Source organism: Erythrolamprus reginae, chromosome 1 (assembly GCF_031021105.1).
Source record: "Erythrolamprus reginae isolate rEryReg1 chromosome 1, rEryReg1.hap1, whole genome shotgun sequence".
NCBI lineage: Eukaryota > Metazoa > Chordata > Lepidosauria > Squamata > Dipsadidae > Erythrolamprus > Erythrolamprus reginae.
In genome coordinates, this window is record NC_091950.1 from 331594425 (window position 1) to 331619230 (window position 24806).

General features: G+C 36.0%; 1 protein-coding gene across 20 annotated transcripts in view; it reads left to right on the forward strand.

The window, feature by feature from the left end:
- Positions 1-24806, forward strand: part of AFDN (afadin, adherens junction formation factor) — a 111060-nt gene that overhangs the window by 52660 nt on the left and 33594 nt on the right. For 10 of the 20 annotated variants that reach the window (XM_070733860.1, XM_070733869.1, XM_070733859.1 and 7 more), the window contains 12 exons: positions 3937-4031; positions 6320-6579; positions 8184-8253; positions 8702-8814; positions 11473-11528; positions 12278-12483; positions 17872-17892; positions 18606-18751; positions 19454-19548; positions 20413-20678; positions 22712-22855; positions 24293-24491. In XM_070733860.1, coding sequence (XP_070589961.1) covers positions 3937-4031; positions 6320-6579; positions 8184-8253; positions 8702-8814; positions 11473-11528; positions 12278-12483; positions 17872-17892; positions 18606-18751; positions 19454-19548; positions 20413-20678; positions 22712-22855; positions 24293-24491 — 1671 coding nt within the window. The remainder of the gene's footprint in view (positions 1-3936; positions 4032-6319; positions 6580-8183; positions 8254-8701; positions 8815-11472; positions 11529-12277; positions 12484-17871; positions 17893-18605; positions 18752-19453; positions 19549-20412; positions 20679-22711; positions 22856-24292; positions 24492-24806) is intronic. The other 10 variants (XM_070733865.1, XM_070733867.1, XM_070733871.1 and 7 more) reach the window with 1 other exon arrangement.

Here is a 24806-nt window from a genome sequence, read left to right on the forward strand (position 1 = left end):
CAGTAGAAAGTAATGATAGGCACATGATCATGGGGAGTGAATAGAGAGTCTAAAAATAAGGGATATGTCTTACACCTAATTCCACCATCTGTCTCTCTTCCTATAGGATTAAAAATAACCTCTACAGATTGGTGTGGAAAGATATAGATCTTCCTTCTTGTTTCAAATTTTCACTTTGATGGTTCTGCTTGGGGGAATGAATCAGCAGGTAGCTTATTTATAGTTCAGCCTGGCCCTTGCTGTTACCACAGATAGTTGGGGTGTGTTATGGCAATTTTGAATTTGATAGTAATCCCCAAATCTAAATTTTCAGAACTACCCTCCTAAGAACATTTAAGATTCTGCAGGACTGGAAGTTGACTAAGCAATTTACCAAAAGGTAGTATCTTCTAAGATACGCTCCTGGTATTCCCATTGTAGAGAAAAAGATCAACAAATTAGTTAAAGCAGCAATACAGTATATCTGTAGGTTTTGCATAATGCTCTTGTAGGGCTATATATACAATATATATATATATATATATATATATATATATATATATATATATATATGTATATGTCACATGTTTAAGCTGAATTTGAAAATTAAGGGAGACTAGGATAGATCTATTTCGGCCTTATTTTGGCCTCATCAGCTAGCCATACCCACTGGGACTTGAACCTGCAACCTTTGCCTTGTAAGGCAGAGAATTATCCTCTAGGCTACAGTATCCAATCCCTTCAGCTCTGTACCAGGGAAGGGTTACATTTTGTGTCGAATCACCCTGGTATATTGAAGGAACATCACAGCTCCTGTTTTGCCTCTCGGCCCAACCCAGATATATATATATTTGTTTAGTTACAAACAATTTTAAGAGAAAGTACTCTATTTTTTGCTCCAAAAGACACTCCTGACAATAAGATGCACCTAGGTTTAGAGGAGGAAAACAAGCAAAAAAAAGTCTGCCTCTGCCTCCTAGCATCCATTCATCTGGTTAGTGTCCTTATAGCAAGCAGCCTGCCTCCGCTGGGGAGCTTTCTCCTCTGAACAGCGGTTGAATCGGCTTCCGAGAATACAGCCAATCAGCTGTTCCATGTGCTACTGTTCGCCGCTGCTGCCTGTTGCCCATATTCATTCCATAATATGCTCAATAATAGGCTCAAGGTTGACTCAGCCTTCCATCCTTCCGAGGTGGGTAAAATGAGGACCCGGATTGTGGGGTCAATATGCTGGCTCTGTTAAAAAGTGCTATTGCTAACATGTTGTAAGCCACCCTGAGTCCAAGGATAAGGGTGGCATAAAAAATAAAACAAATAAATAAAATAAATAAGACAAACAGGCATTTCCACCCACTTTTGGGAGGGAAGAAAGTGTGTCTTATGGAGTGAAAAATATGTTGAACGAATGCTTCAGTTTTATAACCACAATTTCACAACACATTGTACCATAATGGTTTTTTTTCTTCATAAATTCTTTGGGTATCTCAAGATGGAGATTCTGTTAATTCCTAACGGTTCTTAAGGAGACAGTTCAACCAAATAAAATAATGCTTAACATTTCTCTTGTACTTGGAGCATTTCATAAGGGTCTGTTTGCATATCAGCATTATTCCGTATGTAGTGAGAGGGAACTTGGAGGCTAAAAGAAATATAGAATGCTTATCTAAACTCCCCATGTTAATTTATTCTAGAAATGGGGTTTCAAATAAAGGTTTAAAGGCTTATTAAACTTCCATCTCTTGGGTAACGTACTACATTAACTCTTGCTATCTTAAGGTTACTATTAAAAAGTCAAACTGTAGCAATTGAGCAACATTATCTGGAAGAACGTTCAACATAGTTTAGGGGAAACACACTATTTTGCAGTCCCCTTCCTAGATCAATTAATGTCATACATTTCTAATTATTTAGCTAATCTTAAATATAAATTACAGCTTGGGAGATAATTTATATTAGAATACCTGTAACCATTTAAAAACAGATTTTAATAACAGTTCTGTCTCTGCTGTATATCTGCCATCCATCCACCCATTACATTGGTTTTAGATTTTTCTTGACATTAAATATATTCTCATGGTCCAATTTAACTGTATTTGTTATGTTAGCAATGATCAGAAACACAAAACATACAAACCTTCTCCTTCACTCCTGTGCTTGCACTTTCCCTGATCTCCCCAGTGCTTTCCTTTCCTCCTCCTCTCTTTGGTGACTTTGACTTCTTCCCTTACCAACACTTTTGCTTTGCACATCAGTGTTTCAATCATAATACAGAACAAAACAGCCCTGTTTCATTCCATATTCAGACCAACATTTCAGTTGAGTCATGAATTAATTTCTGCATGCAACAATCTGTGCATAAAGTGGCTTGTACACTCTTCGCAATAGTGTATTAATAGCTCCTCCTGCAAATCAATGGAATCAATAATAATAATAATAATAATAATAACAACAACAACACCAACAACACAGACAAACAGGCATAGAGAGGCATAAACCTGGTTAGAGGCACTTCTGCTTAGCATTCAGTTACTTTTAACAGAATTGGACATAATTGGTTAGTTCATCTAGGCATTCAGAATATGCCCTACTTTTTTTTTTTCAATGCAAATTAGAATTCTTCTTAGGATTATTACTTTGATTTGTTGTTAGACTGAGATAACAATTTAAGATTGAATAGAAGTTATAATACTGGAGAAAGTATTACAGTGAGTGATTCAAAAAAATTTACTACTTGTTCTGTGGGCGTGACGTGGCTTGCTGGGCATGGCAGAAGAAGGATAGTGTAAAATCCCCATTCCCACTTCACTCCAGGGAAAGGATACTGTAAAATCTCCATTCTCTCCCTACTTCAGAGGAAGATTACTACAAAATCCCCATTTCCTCTTGATCAGCTGGGACTCAAGAGGCAGAGAATAGATGGGGGCGGGGCCAGTCAGTGGTAATATTTACTGGTTATCCAAACTATTCAAATTTCCACTACGGGTTCTCCAGAACTGGTCAGAACCTGCTGAATCCCACCTCTCATTATAGTTTTGTTTTGTAAAATCATTTTATCAAAATTATTGACATGAATATTGCCATTCCTATGCCATGCAAATGTTCAAATTCAAATAATTTGTGAAATACAATAATTGAACATCCAGAATAAATATTTGGGATTTTGAGAGATATTTTGCATATTTGGAATCACAATGCTTCTGTTCTTGAGTGGGGGATTGGACTAGATGACCTATAAAGTCCCTTCCAATTCAGTCAAACAGTAGACTTTATTAATATGAGGCATCTTTACACAGTTCAGGATAAATAAATGTAACCAGTTCTCATCTTATAAATAATAATTTGAGAATTCATATGCAATATTGTTACATTAAAAACTAAAAACGTACTTTAGCAAACTTTTCCTTCAGAGGAAGAAAATGAGAGCTATCAGAAGGAAGGGATGATCCTCTAGAGCAGCCTTTTGGTGGCAGAAAGAATAATTGATTTTTAAACATAGTTAAAATTAGTTTTGAGGTGACATTTGACACAATATGGAGAGTCTTGACTTATACCCAGAATTAAGATCATATATTGTACTGGTCATTAAGTATATCAACATGTGACTGCACTTAATTTTACAATGGTTTTTTTGAGGTAATTGTTAAGCGAATCCATGGGCATTTTTTGCCTGAAGAAGTAGACACCGATTTCCAACAACAAATGTTATAAATTGTGTTATAAATTGTCTGGGTCATTGCAAATGACTAATTTCTGATGTCCAAAATGCAATCATGTGATTCAGCGGGTGAGGGAGGAAAGAGCATCAGAACTTTGAAGCCGGTTCATAAGCAATCCTGGAAGAGACTATGCTAACAGCTAAGCTATGGGTCATTGAGTCAAGGACTACTGTACATGATTATATCTTTAAAAATCAGTGTCTCTTTCTTAGTTTCATGATAAAATTATCTGTTGCTACAGATGGTTCTGACTCCAGAGATAAACCAAAGCTCTATCGATTGCAACTAAGTGTGACAGAAGTTGGCACAGAAAAATTTGATGACAACTCCATTCAGGTGAGCAATACTATTTTGGGACAAATAATTCCAAAAGAATTGTGTTCAAGTTTCAGAGTATTAAAGAATTATGTTTCTAAGCCACGTTTAGCATATTTGAACAAAAATGTAATTGGTTGCAAAATGCAGTTTTGGAGGCTGAAATATCTTTGTGACATGTGTAATGCAAAATTTCCAAGTGAGACAGGGCATTCAACGTGAACAATACAATGCACAAACATTGGAACATTTGAAGAAGATGGAAGAGTGATGCTGGAGAAAGGCACTGACATGCTAATTCTTAAATTAATGACACAAACTTGAGCAGTATTTTAAAATGGTTCTCTGAAGTCATGGTCAAATCTTTCTCATAGCCACACACTATACTGATTTGTAGTTTTAGTAAAAGTAGGTACCTGAAAAAAAGGTCAAATTTTAATAGTCAGTAGGTGGGAAAAGAGAAGACTATCTTGGAGACTGTTCAAGGGTAATACAGGTGTGTACTCTGTCTTTTTGATGGCTTTATGTTTTAAGTTTCCTTGTGTGAGAAGTTCTGATCACTCACTGGCTCAACCTTCCAAGGTTGGTAAAATGAAGACTCAGTTTATTAGAGCAATATGCAGATTCTGTAAACTGCTTATTGAAGGCTATAAAGCACTGTGAAGCAGTATATAAATCTGAATTCTATTACTATTTCTAAAAAGTCCACCAAATAATGGTCTGCAAAAAATGCGGATTTGCAAATTACCATTTACATCTTTTGATCCATGTTCTTGGTATTCTGATCTGATGATGGCATTTGTGATATATTTTAAATTATATTCAGAAGTGTTGTATTCCTAATGTGGCAAATGAATTTTGAGAGGGTAAAGGTCCTCACAAACCTAAAGCACTGTCTTGTATTAGTTAAACATGGCTTAGATTATATTTGAATAAATGCATAATATAATTTTCTGTTTCATCAATGATTTTTAAAATACTATAATTTTGTTCTGTGTCCATAGATTTTTGTCAATTGTAGCTTCTGTCTTGATTAAAATATTTTATTATAATTACTTCGGAAAATAATTCACAACCACCAAAATAATAAAGGATACATTTAGTCAGGAATTATTGAGTGAGAAAATAGTCAGTTCAACACATCTTAGTATAAATAAATAAAAGCATAAAATTGGTTGGAAACATACTATGTGTTGTGGTTGGCTCATGACCAGCTCCTTTGGTCTTGGACTTTGATGAGGGTGAACCGGGGTCTGTCTGGGGGTCATAGGCCAGTGTATCTTTCAGAGGAGATGGACAGTGAAAGCGAGGGAGAGTTGGGGCCTGGGGATACTCAGGAGGCTGCAAACCCCCCAGATGTGATGCTGTCAGAGGAGGAAGGGGATGTGATGGATCCTATTTTAGATGCCAGAGTCAGAAGAATATGAGGGAGATAGGAGTATTTCCGGCAGTGGAGAGCACGTCATCACAGGTAGTATAAAAGGGGAGGAAAAATGGAAGTTCATTTGCAGAATTGCAACGTTCCTTTCTGAATAGAGAGAGAGAGCTAATAGCTAAAATGTGTTTCTGTCTGCAATCTTGTAAAATCTAATCTTGGGAAATATTGTGAGTATCTGTTCACTGTCAAAAATTAATTGGCTTTAGTTTATGACTTTCTGTTGGACATTTATTATCATTTGAACTGATAACGCAGAGGTCTTGGCAGGCAAAGTGCCATTCCTTTGAGTTCTTTACTGTTTCCAGCACACTGCTTTGTAAATAGACTTTTGTATACACTGTATATCAATTTAGAGTTCTAGTTTTCATTGGGGCTTAATTGCTGCTAATTGATAGAGCCGGTCAGAACACTATGGAACTGGTCTCGTTTCAACTTGCAATCATTTAGTAACAAATGTTTTCAGTTTGCTTCAACAAGATAAAATATAGTAAAAATAAATAATTATTTGATTTTTTTTTGAAAAAAAATGAATTTTATTTCTAAATTTTAGTAGTTAAAATGTGCAAATTGTGGTATATTGAAATAGGCTACATATTAATAAAACATAACTTTCTACAATAAGATCATTATTATTTGAAAGGAATTGATTACTAATTAATTAATTGTTGATCTCATTACAGCCTAACAACCCTGTTCTGTTTATATAATATTTGATTGATGATTGATTAGGTGCCATCAATTTACAACAATTTGTGATTTTAAAAGAGAAAATGGATGTCTCTTTGAGTTAGGTAGATAATTGCAGATTTATATTTATTGTTAAATCCTATTTTCTTTTCTTTTCTTTTTATTTGATTATTTCTATCTTCAGTTATTTGGTCCAGGAATTCAGTCCCATCACTGTGACCTTACTAATATGGATGGAGTTGTTACAGTGACTCCAAGAAGCATTGATGCTGAAACATATGTAGAAGGTCAACGGATCTCTGAGACCACTATGCTGCAAAGTGGTATGAAAGTTCAGTTTGGGACCTCTCATGTATTTAAATTTGTGGACCCCATTCAAGATCATATTCCTAAAGGACGTCTAGATGCAGGTCACATGGTCAAAAGTTCACGTCTCAAATCTGGGTAAATTCACAGTTTTTAAGAAGTAATCCCAAATTTACAAAATTATTTAAGATGGTGAAGGTATATCAATGTTTTATGTAATATGGCTACTAATAGTAATGTTAATCTGCTCACCAGTATTGTTCTCCATCGTATGAACACTTTTACATGTCTTCATCACACATCTTCATAATTAGAATAAATGTTTGGATTTTAATAATACTGTACATTAGCATAAATCAATTTATACATTTATATTTTACCCTTCGTATGGACCATTTAGGCAACTAAAAACAATATAAGGTGATACTATTAAAAGTTACAAAGAAAAATTATAGAAGAGGGCAACTGTGGAATGGAATTTATTTTGATAACAGCAACTAATACCATCATAAAGATGGTCTTAAGTAACTGATGGCAAAAGGTCATCTCAGTGGTAGGAAGTCTCTATTTTCCAAGGTAGGGAGCTGTACATTATAAGTGTACTCCCAAAAAAGGCTTTTTTCCATCAACAAAAGACCTATCCTGTTTATCTTTTGAGACTGATTGGCACTTTGCCTATGTCTGGTATGTCTGAAGTTCATCCTTATTTGAGAAGAATATTTTTTGCTGTAAAATCTAGTCATTCAATTAGAACTGTACTCCTTCTGTTTAGATTCTAATGCAGATCATATTCTAGGACATTAAAAGCTGTTTTACTCCTGAACCTGGACCTAAAGTCTACTGGGTTTGCTAATTCATTTTTAGAAGAAATACTAACATAAACAAAAAGTATCAGTACCCTATAATGTGATGAAATAAGCAAATATATATTTAATGTATTTAAATACTTTAACTGGAATTCTTGCAGGATCTTTTTACATTATAAAAATGTGCAGTATTAAAATTCTGTTTATATCAATGGAAGAAAAGAATCATCTATTATAATTGCTAATTAAGTATTTTAAATCTTTAAAAATCTAAATATAGCATTTCTGTCTTGAAATCAATAAATAATTGTTAGAAAATTCACTGGAAGTATGACTATTATTTTTATTTGATGTATTTGAAAAAAAATCTGAAATAAATTCAAAGGTAAAGTATTTCATGATATTTTACATTATCTAAAATCAGATTTCAGAATGAGAGATGTCACAATATTGTACTTAAAACATTTTATATAGCATTTCGACACTGTATCCAAGATTGACAGAATAATTGATAAATAAAATGTTCAGGCTTGGAAAAAAATAAAAGGGTGCCTATATTTAAATAGGTAGGAAGTACTTAACATATTTACTTTGAATCATATCATTGAGCATGTTGTAGAGGATTGCACTTCAAATGTGAATCTGTTATTTTGAGCTAGAGTCACCTCTGTTTGATCCAAATATACTTTCAAAATGCCCAGGACATTTCACAACCCTGAAATGTAAAATTACATGCTCAAAATAATTTGAACCGAAATGTGCACACTTTCTTAACACTTTCAGATACTGTACTTTATACTTTTATGTGAATCAAGTAAAACAGTGAATTTGCTAACAATGATAATTATTGAACAATTATGTAAGAATTGCTTTTATTATATATGTTTACTGAATGTTCCTAATCATCTAGTTCTTGAATGTATATTGCCTTTTCAGAGGTGTACAAGAAACAACTTTTGATTTGGAAGGAGACATCCAAAGTGTAACAGGATTATCTACAAGCAAGGTAACAGATTATTAGTCTGAATTGAATGAGTACTATCAGACTTAACAGTTTGTACTTTAAATATATTTAAGAACATAGGAACATTTCAGTATAGCCATTCAGTTTTCTGTTTAGGGCTTTGGATGATTTGACGACTTATTTTTAAAGTTCAGGCTTTTCACATTGATTTATCAAATAATATTTTCAAGGAATTTATGCAAAATATTGAGAAGAGATTTGTAGCAACTGTACTATTGGAATGCTTATATGGGAATGGATGGGCACCTTCAGAGGAAACATTTCCTTATTTGGTTTTAGAAAGACATTAATAGATTTTCAGAAAACATGTTCATTATTACTAGATTTAATAAGATAAGTCATTAAGAAACTTTTGAGGATTCACACATGTTATATGAAAGTAAATTTAAATCCATTAAAACAACTTTTGGATATGTGTTGTATGGAGCAGAGCATCAATAGATTGGACTGTGACAGAATGTCAACTTCTAGTACAGCTGAACGAAGCATGGTGAAACCAATGATCAGAATAGAACAGCAAGATTATCACAAGCAGGATGGCAGGTACCAAAAATACTTTTTAAAATTTTGTGATTAAAATTGATAGAATGTTATTTTTTAATTGAAAAAAAAAACAGTAGGCAGGTTTGAGAAGGAATTTGTATGTATTTTTATAGAGAAAACTAATGATTTGAAAGGTCTTTCCAAATAATAGGTTATATCTTTTATTAAGATACTAGTGTTGCTATTTTTCTATTTTATAGCCATTGCAAACCATAGTGTGAGACAGGTTCAGTAGAGTACTTTTTCTTTTTGCTTGTTACAATTTGTTCGTGCTTATCTAACATCCTGTCTATAGAGTTTCTGGACAGTTCCTAATTTTTCTTGCATTTGAGGTGATATGGCGAAAGAGGAGCCAATGGCTTGTATTCAGTTCTTAGTAGTTTGTCTTGGAGTAGTCAAGGTTTTACTTCTTTGGATCCCAACTAATTTGAAATCACAAAGTGGTTTTCAAAAGGCAACTGGATTTCCTTGCTTATTTCTTTTAAAATGTTTGACTTCTCATCCAAGAAGCTGCTTCTTCTATTATGGCTTTCCAAACTAAAGAAGCTTCTTGGATGAGAAATGTTTTTAGGAGAAAAAAAAGAAAATCCAGTTGTCTTTTGAAAAGCATCTTTGAGACAACCATGACTTAGGTCAGAGGTCACCGACCAGTGGTCCTTGAGAAAATTTTGGTGGTCCTCAGCGGACCCAGGTGGAGTAGCTGCTCTGTGATGACCAATTGGCCAATCTTGTGACTAAAACTCTGGAATATGGGACTGGCCAGGCTGCTTGTGGTGAGGCTAGAAATCTTTGCTGTAGATGCAGGTATGTGCAACTTGCAACTTTGCAGGTGTAACATGCAAGGGGTAGTGGAGCCCTCACTGGCTGGAACCAGATAATGGTGCTGTTGTGGCAAGTGGTGGCGCAGATAGGGCGAAGCAACAGGTATTGGCAACTAATGGCTCTTTCATCCCTCTGCTGTGGCTCCCTGTCAACTGAATCCACCAGTGGCTGGCCCCTACCCCTCACTCTCCCAGCAACTCCTCTCGTGGCCTGAGAATGTAAGGGCGGGGGATAGAGACTCGCTCCATATTCCAGAGCGGGAATGAAATGCTTCATCTCTTGCTGGGTCTCACGGGTGTTTCTTCTGGTCTTTGTCACTTGGGAAGATGCATGACTTCCTCTCCGCCCCTAGAACCTGCCCTGGCCCAGCCGTTTCTCTCCGCTGCTGTTGTTGATGCCTCCATGATCGGCCCACTGTGCAGCAATTAAATTTAGCTCACTTTACAATGGGGGAGACAGTGTGCCATCCTCCTCCTGGACCCCATTACAACATGAAACATCCGCCGTAGCCAGGTGGAGCAAGTCCAGCACCAACAAAGGCCGAAGAAACACCCGCAAGACCCAAAGAGCTCCGGAGAATCAGAATGAGGGAGAGAAATTAAAAAGAGACAGTGACAGAGACAGCATATGAGAGAGAGAGAAGGAGAGAGAGAGATGATAGACAGATAGACAGACATAGGAAACACCAGGAGCCACAAAACCTGGGTAGTCATGGTTGGGTGCATGTGTCATGTAACTGGGTGAGTGATGTTGAGTTGGCCACTTCCACCCAATATTTGTGGCTCCAAGTGTTTTGTTTTCTGTGGGGAACTGGTTTAATGTTTAAGGTTGCAGAAACAGGCAGTCATGCTAAGTGCCTGAAGGATCCTATCCCATTACTGGGAGTCCAGGTGCTTCAGCAAGCGGCATACTTAGGGGTCCGTGGGATTTAAAATTATGAATTTAATGGTCCCTGAGGTCCAAGAGCTTGGTGACCCTCCACCCCACCTAGATGATTGATTATCTCCATAAACAACTAATTTGGAACATTCCAGATATATTTGTTTTGCCACATGCTTGAAGCAACCTTTGAGGGGGGTGGGGGAGCCTCTTTTTAAGCCAGGCTAAATCTAGTATTCTGTGAGAAATTAACTAAAGTTGGCAAACACTGTTCTGCATTTAATATTTCTGTTAGTACTGTAATCTATTCACCTACAGATTGTATTTTTGAAATCAGTCAAGGCAATAAATTTAAAAATAGACAATCATATAATGCCAGTACTTTCAATGGTTCATAACGTATTGTTCAGTCAAATTAACAGTGCTGGCTTAACTTCCAAACCTTCATATTTTGAAATTCTTTCTCTTGTTTTCTACCCATACTATCTGAACGTTTTCTTCTGGGTACTGTGGCATAATGAAATCTATCAGATGACTATTCTTGAATGAGCTATCTCATCAACAACTCTCCTTTATGTAACACTTTTATAATATAGTTTATAAATTAACCTCTCATTCACTTTTATTTTCCCTGGTTATAAGTTTAACATGATCTAATTACAGTAGAAGACTGACTGTCTTGAACAATACATTGTGTGCTGCAAATGCATTAATAATGCAGACCTTCAAGTAAGCTTGCTGTCTTTTCAGCAAATGTAACTTCAGTGAATCTAATAGTAAGAGCAGGGAAACTAACAAGATATATTTTCCACACACCAGTGTTTTTTTAATTTCATATCTTCAAAAAATGTATGCAACCATAAAACAAAAACCTTTGGAAGAATCTTTATCTCTTGAAAATGAAATTAATTTGTTCTCTTTGAACTCGATTTCTGAAGATCTGCTTTTTGCTTCTAGACTTCAGGATGGTCCGGAATTGATACTACCTGCAAGCGTTGAATTCAGAGAAAATTGTAAGTAGGCATTTATGTTTCAAAAAATAAGAGTAACAACTTTTATTACAAAATGTGTTATTTTGATAATATTGAAAATAGAAATTGAATCTCTACAATAATGGATATAAATATAATCATTGTTTAAATTCATGTCTGTAAGAAAATTTGATGTGAGATATAAAATCCAGTTTAAAAGTAGTAGTTTTGTCCTGAATTTTGTCAGAGACCTCAGTTATTCAAATCTGCTTAAGTTAACAAAAATGAGCTTTCTAATTTAAGTTAGGTCTACTGTGTTAAATATTTTAGAAAGCAACAGCCCAAGAAAGATGAAATGGATGTATCTGCACCATTCTGCCAATGTTGCTGACAGTGATCATTGACATCAAATACTTGAAGCAAAATGCATGTGTTGTCTCTCATTAAGACAAGAATAATTCAAAATCTATGTATAAAATTAATCAGAAATGTTACTAAATTACTTGCCATGTTTCAGGTTAATGATGACAAAATTCATTTAAATTATTGGTATAGACATTATGTGGAGTTGATGAAGGTTTATTAAACTCCTTTTTGCATTTTGCTTTACTTGCCTGTTATTGCTCTCTACTAGTTCATTTTCAATTATTTAATCTTGCAAAAAGATTTTAGTTTAATGTTTGAATCATGAAAGTGATCCCAATAATTTAATTTGGGTTAAGTGGTGTTTTACCTTTTAGATTTTTCAGTTAAGAGTTAGCTTATCCCTTTTTTTTGCTTTTGTTCTTCAGCTGAGGATGCTTTTCTGTCTGCCATCATCAATTACACCAATAGCTCAACAGTTCATTTTAAGTTATCACCTACTTATGTTCTGTACATGACATGTCGGTATGTATTATCAAGCCAGTACAGACCTGACATCAGTCCTGCTGAACGAACTCACAAAGTCATTGCCATAGTCAACAAGATGGTGAAAATGATGGAAGGAGTTATACAAGTGAGTTTCAGTCTAAGAACCTACTAAATTTTTTACATCCACAAAAAAGACTGCTTTTTCAGGATTTTTACCAAGTTGCATTTATATTAGAGATCATAAGCACAGTTCGTTTTGGATCTCATAATGCCATTTGTAATTGTGTATGAAATAACTCTTGTTGCGACCAAACTGCAGTCATACATTTGTAATGATCGTACAAAAATCCTGAAAATGTTATTTAAAACAGTTACTTTTTATATGGAATGGTGAACAAGACGTACAAACGGTCTGTTATAGCATTAATATTCATATGTTTTAGATATTTAAAATCTATTTCAAATTATCTTCAAATCTTGTTTGAATTATCAGTATTGGTTTATTTTTATGAAATATGATGGCAGTCATGTTACAATCCTGTCATGTTGTATTCTGTCTTTTTAATGGAAGTTGCTGTGAATAAAACTCTGTTCGCAAATGTTTCTGCTGATAGCTGTGGGTGGATAATTCCCCCAAAACGTTGGCTGGTGAGCCATTCCTCTAGTGCAGTGGTTCCCACGCCCCACAGGGGGGTGGGGGGATTTGATTTTTACTGGAGGCAATTGGAAACTTGTTTAAACCAAGTTAATGGCCTTTTAGGCTTTCTTTGCATGTGTAGAGTTCACTTTTTGAATAGTAAGAATTATATATCATGCGGGGAAGTATCAGGATTTTAGAGATACTTGGATGGGGCATGGCCAAAAAAAGGTTGGGAACCACTGCTCTGGTGGTAAGAAGATGAAAAGATGTGGGTGGGGAGGAGATGAATTGTGAACGGTGTCATTCAGCAAGATTTCAATCATGGGAAGATGACTTCTGTTTATGGAACGAACACTCTGGATCCAAACTATTATCCATGTATGAAGGGACAATAAACTATTATTGATAATAATTATAATTAAATATGACAAGCTTTTAACTATAAAGTAGTACTATAACCTGAGTACTATAAAGTAGTACTATAATTTGTCCAAATAATTCCATTTATATGAACAACATATTCCTAGTTATGCAGCCAATTGATTAAGTGTTTCAATTTTCATTTTCTTTTAAATTGTCCTGTTTCTGTCTTCACATGTCTCCTGTTACTTTAATGACGACGTACATTTGAAGTATGATTCTGCAAGGACTAATGTGCAAAAACTGTTTAATAGAAGCCAGTAGAACATTCTCACAGCGGGCTGTCATCTTATGTAGCAGGCTTAGTTGCACTGCCTCATACTCTTTAAGACAAGCATGTGTGTATATGTGTGACTTTGAGTCAGTCTTGACTTCTTGTGATTGTCTGAACTGGTTCCTGTTCCTCCTTTATTCTTAGTTTTAAAACATAGGTAACATCATTTTTGCATAATAATGATCTATAATTATTATTTCAATAATTTTATTAATAATTATATGTATAAAAGTAATATAAGAAACTAATATAGAAACTCCCTCTTTTATCCCCAGTAAGTGTATTCAAATTAATAACATATCATTATTTAATGACATACAACCAAGCACATTACTATTTTCTCCTGAAAAATTTAGATTGCATGAATACCACAGGAAAACAAGTTTGTTAGCTCGGGGGCTATAACACTAAAGATCTTTTATTTAAAAAACCCTGCAGTGGTCAAAACTGGGGGGGGGGGGGGGAATCATGAAAATTACAAATATTTTTTAAACAAAAATATATTAAAACAGAAGAGTTTTACTCAGAAGCAGTAATCTGCCCAAAAGATCTGAATGATTTCCCTCCTGCCAATGGGTTTTAAACTACTTTATACTGTACTTGTATACTGTACTGATGCTGTACACAGCCCAGAGTCCAAAAGGAGTTGGGCGGCCTATAAATTAGACAAATAAACAAATAAATAAAGCAGAACCACTTGCAAAAGTAAGCTATAAATGGGGCCTATTTAGTTTGGTCACTTAATTAGCATCATTAACCAAAAGACTAATCTTTTATTTTATGATTGGCTTGGTATGTAATTTTGTTCTTTAAAATATATCTGAAATATATAAAATATATCTTAAAATATATATGTTCTTTATATCTACAATGATGGATTATGGGGGACCCATTACAATATGAGTGCAACAATCCTGCAAATTTCCTCTCATTTGTTGCTGAGAAAAAATATTGTTCCTTTCTTGCTTGCCATTCTCTTCTTTTTTCTTGCCTGATTGAGACTTTTTTGTCTAGGAGGAAAATGTTTGTTGTCTAAGTTCTTACCAGCAGACAGTGTTGTAGAGTGGATCAATCAATCCCCTCCTTAGTCACCTCTTTCCTTTTCTTATGCAATTTCAGTTTCATTCTCCCCCCCCCCCCCCCCAGTGATTTGTATTGCTTAATAGGCTATTCTTTTGAACAGCAACAATGTGTGTGTAGCCTTGGCTGACTAGACCCCTCTTGGCCAGAAAGCCTGTCAGCTGAGGCTGCTAAGCTACTGTCCCTCCTCTTCCTGCAGCACTTCCCATGGCTTACCCTGAATATTTGTGCTGTCTTAAGTGTTCTGCCTGCGTGTTTCAACCGCCCATAATTACAGGGTAATTAGTCCAGGAAGACACACACCACACGATAAAAGGAAAACCCAAAAGTTTTTATAAACAGAAAAACAGAAACAACTCCCTTTTTAAATGTCAAAGGGATTTTCTGGTATACACAAGGCACAGGTTAAATGCAATCCAATTGCTCACCCAATTCTAAAGTCCAGAGAGTGCACACACAATCTTGAACAGCACAAAAACCATGATCTTGACGAAACAATGAATCAGATAAACTGCCGTGAGGCTAAAACACCAGGTTGCACTTTTATCTGTAGCACTAATTACAGCAGCCCCACCCAACCACAGGTGGCCTCATTTTCTCTTGTAATAATCCTTCAGTTGTTGTCTCCTATGCATCACTCTATGCACACGTGGATGTGTCATTAATTCTTGTTCAGAATCCAAGGATGATACAGATGATTGATCTCCTGGGCTGTCTGCCAAACTCCCCTCTTCCCTGTCACTCACACTTCCTTGGTCAGAAGAGGCTTCGTCGGCAGATTCCATCGGGAGCAAAACAGGCCTGTGGCATGTGGATGTTTCCCCCACATCCACCTGCACATTCCTTGGGGCAGGAGCTGGGCCAAAGCTAACCACAACACTTAAGTTTCTGATCTTGCTGTGAAGCATTGATTCAGTGGCTTGGAAGTGTTATTTGGAGGCATAGAAAATGACTTTCATTGAGAAAAAATAACTAAGACAATAGAGAAATAATACAAGAGTGACTTAGGAACTCCTGGATTCAAAGGCTAGAGAAACAAAAGGTTTAAAGTTTTGAACAAATGCATTACAGTGTTCCCTTGATTTTCACGGGGGATGCGTTCCGAGACCGCCTGCTAAAGTCAAATTTCCGCGAAGTAGAGATGGGGAAGTAAATACACCATTTTTGGCTATGAATAGTATCACAAGCCTTCCCTTAACACTTTAAATCCCTAAATTACCATTTCCAATTCCCTTAACAACCATTTACTCACCATTATTACTAGTACTCACCATTGAATAAGACACTTAGTGATCCTGATATTTATAAACATAATTATATATTAACAATAATTATTTTTTAAATTATTTATTTCCAAAAATTATTAACATAACTAAGGATCTTCTTCAATCACCACTTCATCGGGCACTTCTGCAATGGACGCTGAAGGCGATGGCGTGACAGACCTCTTGGTTTTTGTGATGAACATAGTTATGGTTAGTTGTTGGCACAGTTTCTTTTTCTGGGCTAACATGGCTCTGTACGGTGCAACGATGTTGTCAAGGGAGGCCTTAAATTGTATAGAGCGAGTCATGTTGGAGATGTGCAGCGCTTCTGTGCACTTCTGCAAGCTGTTCAAGCGTTAGGCCAACCTCTTCTTCTTCCTCAGTTCATTCAGCTTCCTCTTCTTCCTCTTCTTCACTCGCTGACCTGGTCAGTTCCTCCAGATCTTTGTCTGTCAGTGGTAGGCCATGCTCATCAAGCAAACCATTGACTTCATCAGGCATCATGTCACTGAAGCCTTCTCCACCCAGTAACTGTGCCAGCTTCACAGATTTCTGGACCGTAGTATGTTTAATTTCTTTGGGAGTGAATCCCTTGTAATTGTGCCCCACTTCTGGCCACAATTTCTTCCAGCAGGCATTCATTGTCTGTGTCTTCATATCCGTTAAGGCAGTGTTTCCCAACTTTGGCAACTTGAAGATATTTGGAATTCTGGGAGTTGAAGTCCAAATATCTTCAAGTTGCCAAGGTTGGGAAACATTGCGTTAAGGCATTCTGAATGTTCTTTAAGAAACAATTCAGTGCAATGCAATGCAATGGTGTCCAATGCAATGCTCTTCTTACAGTAGTCTTGTACCCACACGGACAAAGCAGCTTCCATTTTCATAAGCTGTTTATTTCTAGGCATCATCATCCTTTTTGCTTCCTTGTTGAATGTGATCACAGCTGTTTGTCTTATTTTCTTTTCATCCTTTCGAATGTATCTCACACTCGATTCATTTATTCCATAATGCCGCCCAACTTCTACATATGAGTGACCCCCTTTTAGCTTATCTAACAGTTCAATCTTCTGTTTAATCGTCAGCATCTTCCCACTCGTTTTACTGTCGCTGCCTCCACTCCGCGTAGAACGTTTAGGAGGCATCTTGGGCATGTCTTCTAATACGTTTTAATAGTTGTAAAAGTACTAATGCCTGCTGGGATAACACCGCTGATTGGCTGAGATTTCGGGCCATCAGCAATGACGGGCGAAATTTTTGCGATAACAACGCTGAGATTTCGGCCAATCATCAATGGCAGACGAAAGTTTGGCGATGACGTATGACGTCATCTGGTGGGGAAAACCATGGTATAGAAAAAAACCCGCGAAGTATTTTTTAATTAATATTTTTTTTAAAACCGTGGTATAGGTTATTCGCGAAGTTTGGACCCGTGAAAATCGAGGGAACACTTTATTTTCTTTTGCAGAGGTTTTCTTTTCTTTTCTCTAACAATATTGTTACTAACTGTTATGGCTAGTATGGTGAAGAATTGCCAAGATAGAAGACTTTACTGGCTTCCATGGACAGATTTAATCATTATTCCATACAGGATTGTACCATTGGTATTAATGCATATATATAGATTGGCTGGAGGAAAAACTTGGACTTCCTCTAAAAATGTTTCCCGTTTGTATGTGTATATACAGTATATATATATCTTTTAATTTTTCAGTTATATCATGTTCCTCCAGTGAAATGTTTTAATGTGACTCAGCATAAGTCTTGTGCTTTCATATTTTAGTGTTTCATTTCTAAAATTGTCATGATTGTTCACAAGTTTTTTTCTTCTGTTTGATTTCCTTCGTTTTTCTCCAGGAGGTAGACCAGGGTGATCAGGTAGGATATATTGCTGGGAACTGATCCTAGCTATGTTGGCTTAGCTCAGTTTCTCATGCTGCTTCCATGTAAAATACAATATGCCTACAGCTGGATTGAACATAACACTCATTCAGCAACTGGAACATGCAGTACTAAAATCCTTTTTTGACTGCGCAGCCTATCAGCATTTCATAATTTCTGCTTAACGCACTTCAGTACAGAGATGCAATGACAAAAGTTCTTTTCCTTCCTTTTTTTTGTTTATTTTGTCTGTGGTTCTGTTCTTTGGATCTCATCTGAGGTTGCCTGGCCTAGCATTTGTGGTCGGGAAAGGGTGAGATAGATCAGTACTTGATACTGCTTGGTGTCAAATCCAGTGACTAGGCAGTATTTGGGTGACTGTGTATTAATGAATGTGTGCTCACACACATACAGATTACCAGATAATGCATACATCTAAGCTTTCAACATTTCATGACAACATGCCAAGTCCATTTCATTAACAGCGTTTGGAAAACTTAATATTTTATCATTCAATTTGCAATTTAAAGCAGTTGTAACACGCACTTTATATTATTTGCAGATTCATATAAATTCTTTGCAAGTATCTGGTAACTGAGATATGTTTGGTTATTAGTACTGGTCTATCTAACAGAGCCTTTGACAGAATGAAAGCTGAAATGCCGGATGAATTTATGTTGATGTTTACAACCCTTTTTCAATATTTGCAGAAACAGAAGAATATTGCTGGGGCACTTGCTTTTTGGATGGCAAATGCATCTGAGTTGCTAAACTTTATTAAGCAGGATCGAGACTTAAGTCGAATCACATTAGATGCACAAGATGTTTTGGCACACCTAGTTCAGATGGCATTTAAGTAAGGAAAACTAATTTATCCTTGGGGATCCATTTTAGTTTTTCTTAATAAGTAGTGTTTATTCCGATTGAATTCTAAATCTGTTTAGAAACAAAGTAATGTGTGTTTCTAAAAGTGTAAATGTTCTGATGTATATTCTTTTTATTTTAAAAAATATTGTTTAATATATATGTGTGTGTGTGTGTGTGTGTGTCATAGTTACTATATTCTGAAAAACTAAATTGTTCTATGGTTATAAAAGAAACATTCAGTTTGGAATTCTAAGGAGTATTCAGGAATATTGGATTAGCATTGTATTTTAAAACTGTTGGTTCCCCCCAACAATTATATATTATATTATTGGGGGGGGGGGGGGTTGTAAGCTACACACACAATCGATATAGGTGTATGTACCATGTTTCACCAAAAATTAAACCCTGTCTTATTTTTTTTTTGAACCCTGAAATAAGCTTGGCCTTGTTACCATGCACTCAAAAACCCAATTGGGCTTATTATCAAGGGATGTCTTATTTTGGGGAAAACAGAATATATGTAGGCTACTAGTATGCTTGTTTAAAAATAAACACCATAGAAAAATGGGATTTGTTTTTAAGTTGTTACCTATAGGGAATCTGGGAGATTTAGCTTTTCTGTGTTTGTAATGAAATTATTTTTCATAGCACTACAAACTTGAAGTTATTTGCCTATTGTTTTACTTTTCAGATACTTGGTCCACTGTCTTCAGTCAGAGCTTAATAACTATATGCCTGCATTCCTTGATGATCCAGAAGAGAACAATCCTCAAAGACCTAAAATAGGTTAATAATATTTTGTTATATTAATTATAATGTATGTTATCTTAACAAGACTGTGATAACATAATGAGCATATGTAGGAAACCCTGCTAAGTATATTCATGCACAGTAAGAAATATTTTATTTACCTATACATAAAAACATTTATTTATTTAGGGAACCTGGTCACCTACTGAAAACCATGACATCCATTGCATTATTATTTGTGTGATATTAGAATGTACTTGTTAATGTAAGTACATACACAATTAACTGTGGAGATGTAAATGAATATAATTATGCTCTAATAGGGTCTTAGAGTAAAGATATATGTGACTTCATTGTGGAGAAAAGTTACTTTACATAAACCTCAGCAGTTTATATTATTTTACTGAAACTAATAGTGGAATACTAAAATACTATTGAGTAGGATTTAGATGGTAGCATTACTAAAATAATATGTAAAGTTTAGAAAAATCTCAGCTAAAGTTTGATGGGATGGAATGCCCAAGTGTACAGTTTTGGAATACCCAACAATAAAACTATATTGGGAAGTAATAACTATAAATTCCCCAGTGAATTCCTTAATTATCTTGTTTGTGGCTTAGATTATGAAACATTTACCCTTTAATTTATTATAAATTGTAACTGCAAATAAGAATAAGACTGCTGGTTCCATGTTTCCATACTATTTATGTTACAACTAAGGTAACAAATTTGATCAATATGTTTGTGTTAATTATATATTACATTAATATTAAAAGTTTATAATATGTGATATATTATAAAGTAATGTAAGGTGTTCAGTATTCTCTTTCTGTAAATGATATGCATAGTTCCATTTAAAAATTATTGCTGAGTAAATGTTGTGCAACTTTTTTCTTATAGATGATGTCTTGCATACATTAACTGGAGCCATGTCTCTGTTGCGTCGATGCAGAGTGAATGCAGCACTGACAATACAACTCTTCTCCCAGCTATTTCATTTTATCAACATGTGGCTTTTTAACAGATTGGTTACTGATCCTGATTCAGGACTATGTTCACATTATTGGGGAGCTATTATTCGTCAACAGTTGGGTCATATAGAAGCCTGGGCAGAAAAACAGGGTTTGGAGCTGGCTGCTGATTGTCATCTCAGTCGGATAGTACAAGTAGGTATTTCAGTGTATTAGAAAAAAATTCACAGTCTTTTGAGGTACATACATTGAGTTGTATAAAACAGTATTTAATAATTTTTAATAAACAGCTTTAGAAATTCCCATATTTTTTAATCAGTTCTGTTGAGCCTGGAAAGCCTCCTGCACCAAACTTTGCCAGTGTGAATGGCCTGCCACCGCAGCTCCTCCTCTTGCCAGTCTCGTGCTCCGGGCAGGGAAAGTTCAGCCTGCTGTTTCTGCCAGACCCACCCCCTTGCGTTTGGCGGTGGCTGTTCTCACACTGCTGTTTCCATGGCGGCTGCAAGAACAGCAGGCTGGGTTTTCCCTCTCTCCCTGCCAAAGGTTTGGGGCCACAGCAGAAGCCTGCTTGGGCAAGTAGATAGAGAAGCCCCGGCCTGACAGTCCTTGCAGCTTCCTCCTCGCCCCTGGCTGTGGCGTTTCCCTGACTGTGGCAGGAGCGGTTGGCAGGGCAGAGAGGGTGGCGAGTTGGCGGGGGGCTTGTGGGGCAGGTGGGGAAATGCCTGTCTCGCCTCCCACTCCACCACCGCAGGATCTGGAGGAACCAGATTCTCATTCTGGCTCTTCCAAGGTTCAAAAGCTCTCTCCCCTGGAGGAAGCCACCTTCCCAATCCTGTCCCTCAGAAGCCCTCTGATTTCATTTTGCTTCCTTCCTTTCCATTCCCCTCACTTTGTGTATGTTGTCTGTTTCCACAAGGATCCAGGTGCTTTGCTGCAGTCATGTGAGGGTGGAGGGTAGCCTGGGGCAGGGTGCAGTGGGGCTCTGGGCTGACACAGAGGTAGAAGCCATTATAACCTAGACAGGAAAATTTCTTCTGTTTCTTGACAGTCAGAACTCGCATTCCTTGTCATTGCTAAACTGAATGTTTTGACATTCGCTTCATATTTCTGTAAAGAATGTGGGAACTTTTGATAAAGGAAACTAAAGAGATCTTGCTATTTAGCAAAGGGAAATCATGCAGCACAATTTTCAATGTAAAAGCATCTGAATACAATATTAATGCACAGTCACTTAAAAAACCCTTTCCTGTTGAGTCCGTCTTCTGGCAACCAGAAAAACATATGGTAATCTCAAGTTCTATTTATTGTTCCATATATCTTTAATAAATGGTAAGCTGGGATGCTGTACAACCAAATGCCAGCCTCAAACATACTTAATTTTTTTAAAAAATGTCTCTTGATCACTCATGGCCCTCAGAAATGATTAGATCTATCGCTTTTGGGTGTTTTATTTTATTGGGTAATTATTTAAATAATTATTTATTTATTATTTATGATTGATTGATTGGATTTCTATTCTGCTCCTCTCCGAGGACTTGGGGCGGCTCACAACATATAAAATATACAATACACAATCCAATTAACTCATTAAAATCTAGAAAAACCCCAGAAACCATAAAAAACTATCATTACATTACAATTTGATGTATATGTTGTTTATTATATTCATATATACATTCATATTTTGTGAACCACTTTCATATAGCTAGCCTTTGGATGAAAAGAGAATATTTTAAAATAATAAATGTGAACTATGTCCAAAGTTGGAGTTACTTGGTTTATAAGAATTTCCTTAAAACAGTTTTCAGTATAAATCTGTCTGAAAACCTTCCATAGAAATGTGATGATACATTATTTTAATTTAGCTTTCAATCAATATATACTGTATGTTTTGCAGTTCATTCCTAAACAAACCCAAAGGGTGGAGAACAAATAAAACTTCAGCATTTTTGTTGATTAAGCTTATAATGTGTAATGTTAAACCAATCCATGACAAGACAAAATCAAGCTATATTTTAAGTTTGTCCAATGATTATGGTATGTTGACTGATTGAAGAAAAAAAATGAGGAGACAAAGCATAATCCAAATGGAAAATTGCACTGTTTCAATATTTTCTTGATGAACTTAAGTACTGAACTAAATCAGAAGCATTTATCTATGTTATACTGTTCACTGCTATGTATGTTAGTATCAAAGTGGATTTACTTATAATCATCTTTTTTCCCAGGCAACTACATTACTAACTATGGATAAGTATTCTCCTGAAGACATTCCTAATATTAATAGTACCTGTTTTAAACTCAATTCTTTACAACTGCATGCATTGCTACAAAACTATCACTGTGCCCCAGATGAGCCATTTATCCCACCAGTAAGTTAATCTTATTTTTAAATTTGGGGTGGGTAGTGATTGAAGGGCATTCAATATAGGTTTATGTAATACAGGGGAGATTATATGGCAGTGAATGAAAACTTTTACTTAAGGAAGCTAATACCAATGTTGAAAATACAGTTTTCAATTAGTGGGGGAGTGGGAGATTTATTGTGTGCATGGTACCTTTTTTTTTCTACAAAGAATATATAGGTAGGTCTCACCTACTGCAATTGGGGTTGACAATTTTGTCACTAAGTGGTGTGGATGTTAAATGAAATATCATGAGATGTTACTGACTTAAGACATCAATGCCAGCTGCTGTCATTAAGCCAGTCACCAGGGGTCATTAAGTGCACTGTCATCTGCTCACAAGTTGTGACTTTCTGCCTGCTTCCCCATTGACTTTGCTTGTTGGGAGCAGGCTGTGAAGGTCATAAATGGTAATCATGTGATTGAAGGGTGCTGCAAAAATTGAAAATGTGGATTGTTTGCCAGTTGTCCAAATAGAAATTGTGTGACCTCAGGGATGGTGCATTGGCCACAACATTTAAAGGCAAGTCATAAGTCTACCTTTTTATTGGCACTGAACAGGTGGTCAGTAAGTGAAGAGTACCCGTAAAATAAATCTAAATGCTTGTCTCTGAATTATGTATTCACCATGATACGTGTAACAAGGTCAGAAACCTTTTAATTATCTACAGAGTTAGAACTATTTGGGAAGATGTTCCAGAGCAACTGTTACACCCAACCTGAATTTATATTCTGTGCTAAGTAAAAACTTCTCCATAGTCATGTTATTTATTATTCTAGTTCTGCTGGCTTTTGTAGTTTAGATGGCTATTCTCTGTTCAGATCTTATGATTCTCATATTTAGGAATTTATCTTTTACATAATGAGTCAATGCATATTTTTTGGCTTGTATTTCCTAACAATGATATCCTCACTTAACAGCCATCTGTTCAGCTGTTGTTTAAAGTTGCAATGGCATCAAACAAATTAAAAATTATGAACAGTCCTCAAAGTTAAAGCCATTGCCACACCCCCTGTGGTCAAAGGATTATTGCCAGGAGATGTATGGGTTCCTCACCAGGCAACAGTGCAGTTCTGGCATAACAATTACAGCCAAGACTACTGGAATTGCCATCACTAAGTTATAGAGTTACCTGATATTTTGCCTGACAACTGCTTCAATAACAATAAAAATTCTGATCCCAAGGGTGGAACGGTGATAGTAGTCTAAATGTTTTCTTCCTGATATTTAATATTCTTGAAATATGTCTTACCAAATGAAGTATTCTTCTTAACCAAACAATGAATATCTGCATTGGTCTCTGAATCAATTAATAACATGACTAACTCCAGACAGCAAAAATGTAGAATTCCCTTGCCTTGATTTCCATGTGTAATGCTGCATATTTTTCCTCTTTCCATTAGGAATTAATAGAAAATGTGGTAGCTGTTGCAGAAAATACTGCTGATGAACTAGCTCGTAGTGATGGTAGAGAAGTACAGTTAGAAGAAGACCCTGATCTTCAGCTTCCTTTTCTTCTCCCAGAAGATGGTTACTCTTGTGATGTTGTCCGAAACATTCCAAATGGATTACAGGAATTTTTAGATCCACTCTGCCAAAGAGGTTAGCTTTTTTATTTTTTAGCTAGCATTTATGTAGAAATTACATGTCAGCCCTCCCAGACAGGAAACATGACTAGATGAGAGGTAAATCTACTTTATTTAAAGGCTACACTAACAGAACCTTGCAAGTCTGAAGGTACAAACTTTCCACCATCACTTTTAACAGTCTGGTCAATTAGGGCAGGTTCTTCCTAAGTTTCTCTCCCTGACCATTAAGCAATTGCAGGTTCCTTCCCTTCTTGTCTGAATGTTTCCTAGGCAGCATCTCTTTATCTCGTCCCCATCAGTCCCCATCTCGTCACACATTGCATTATCC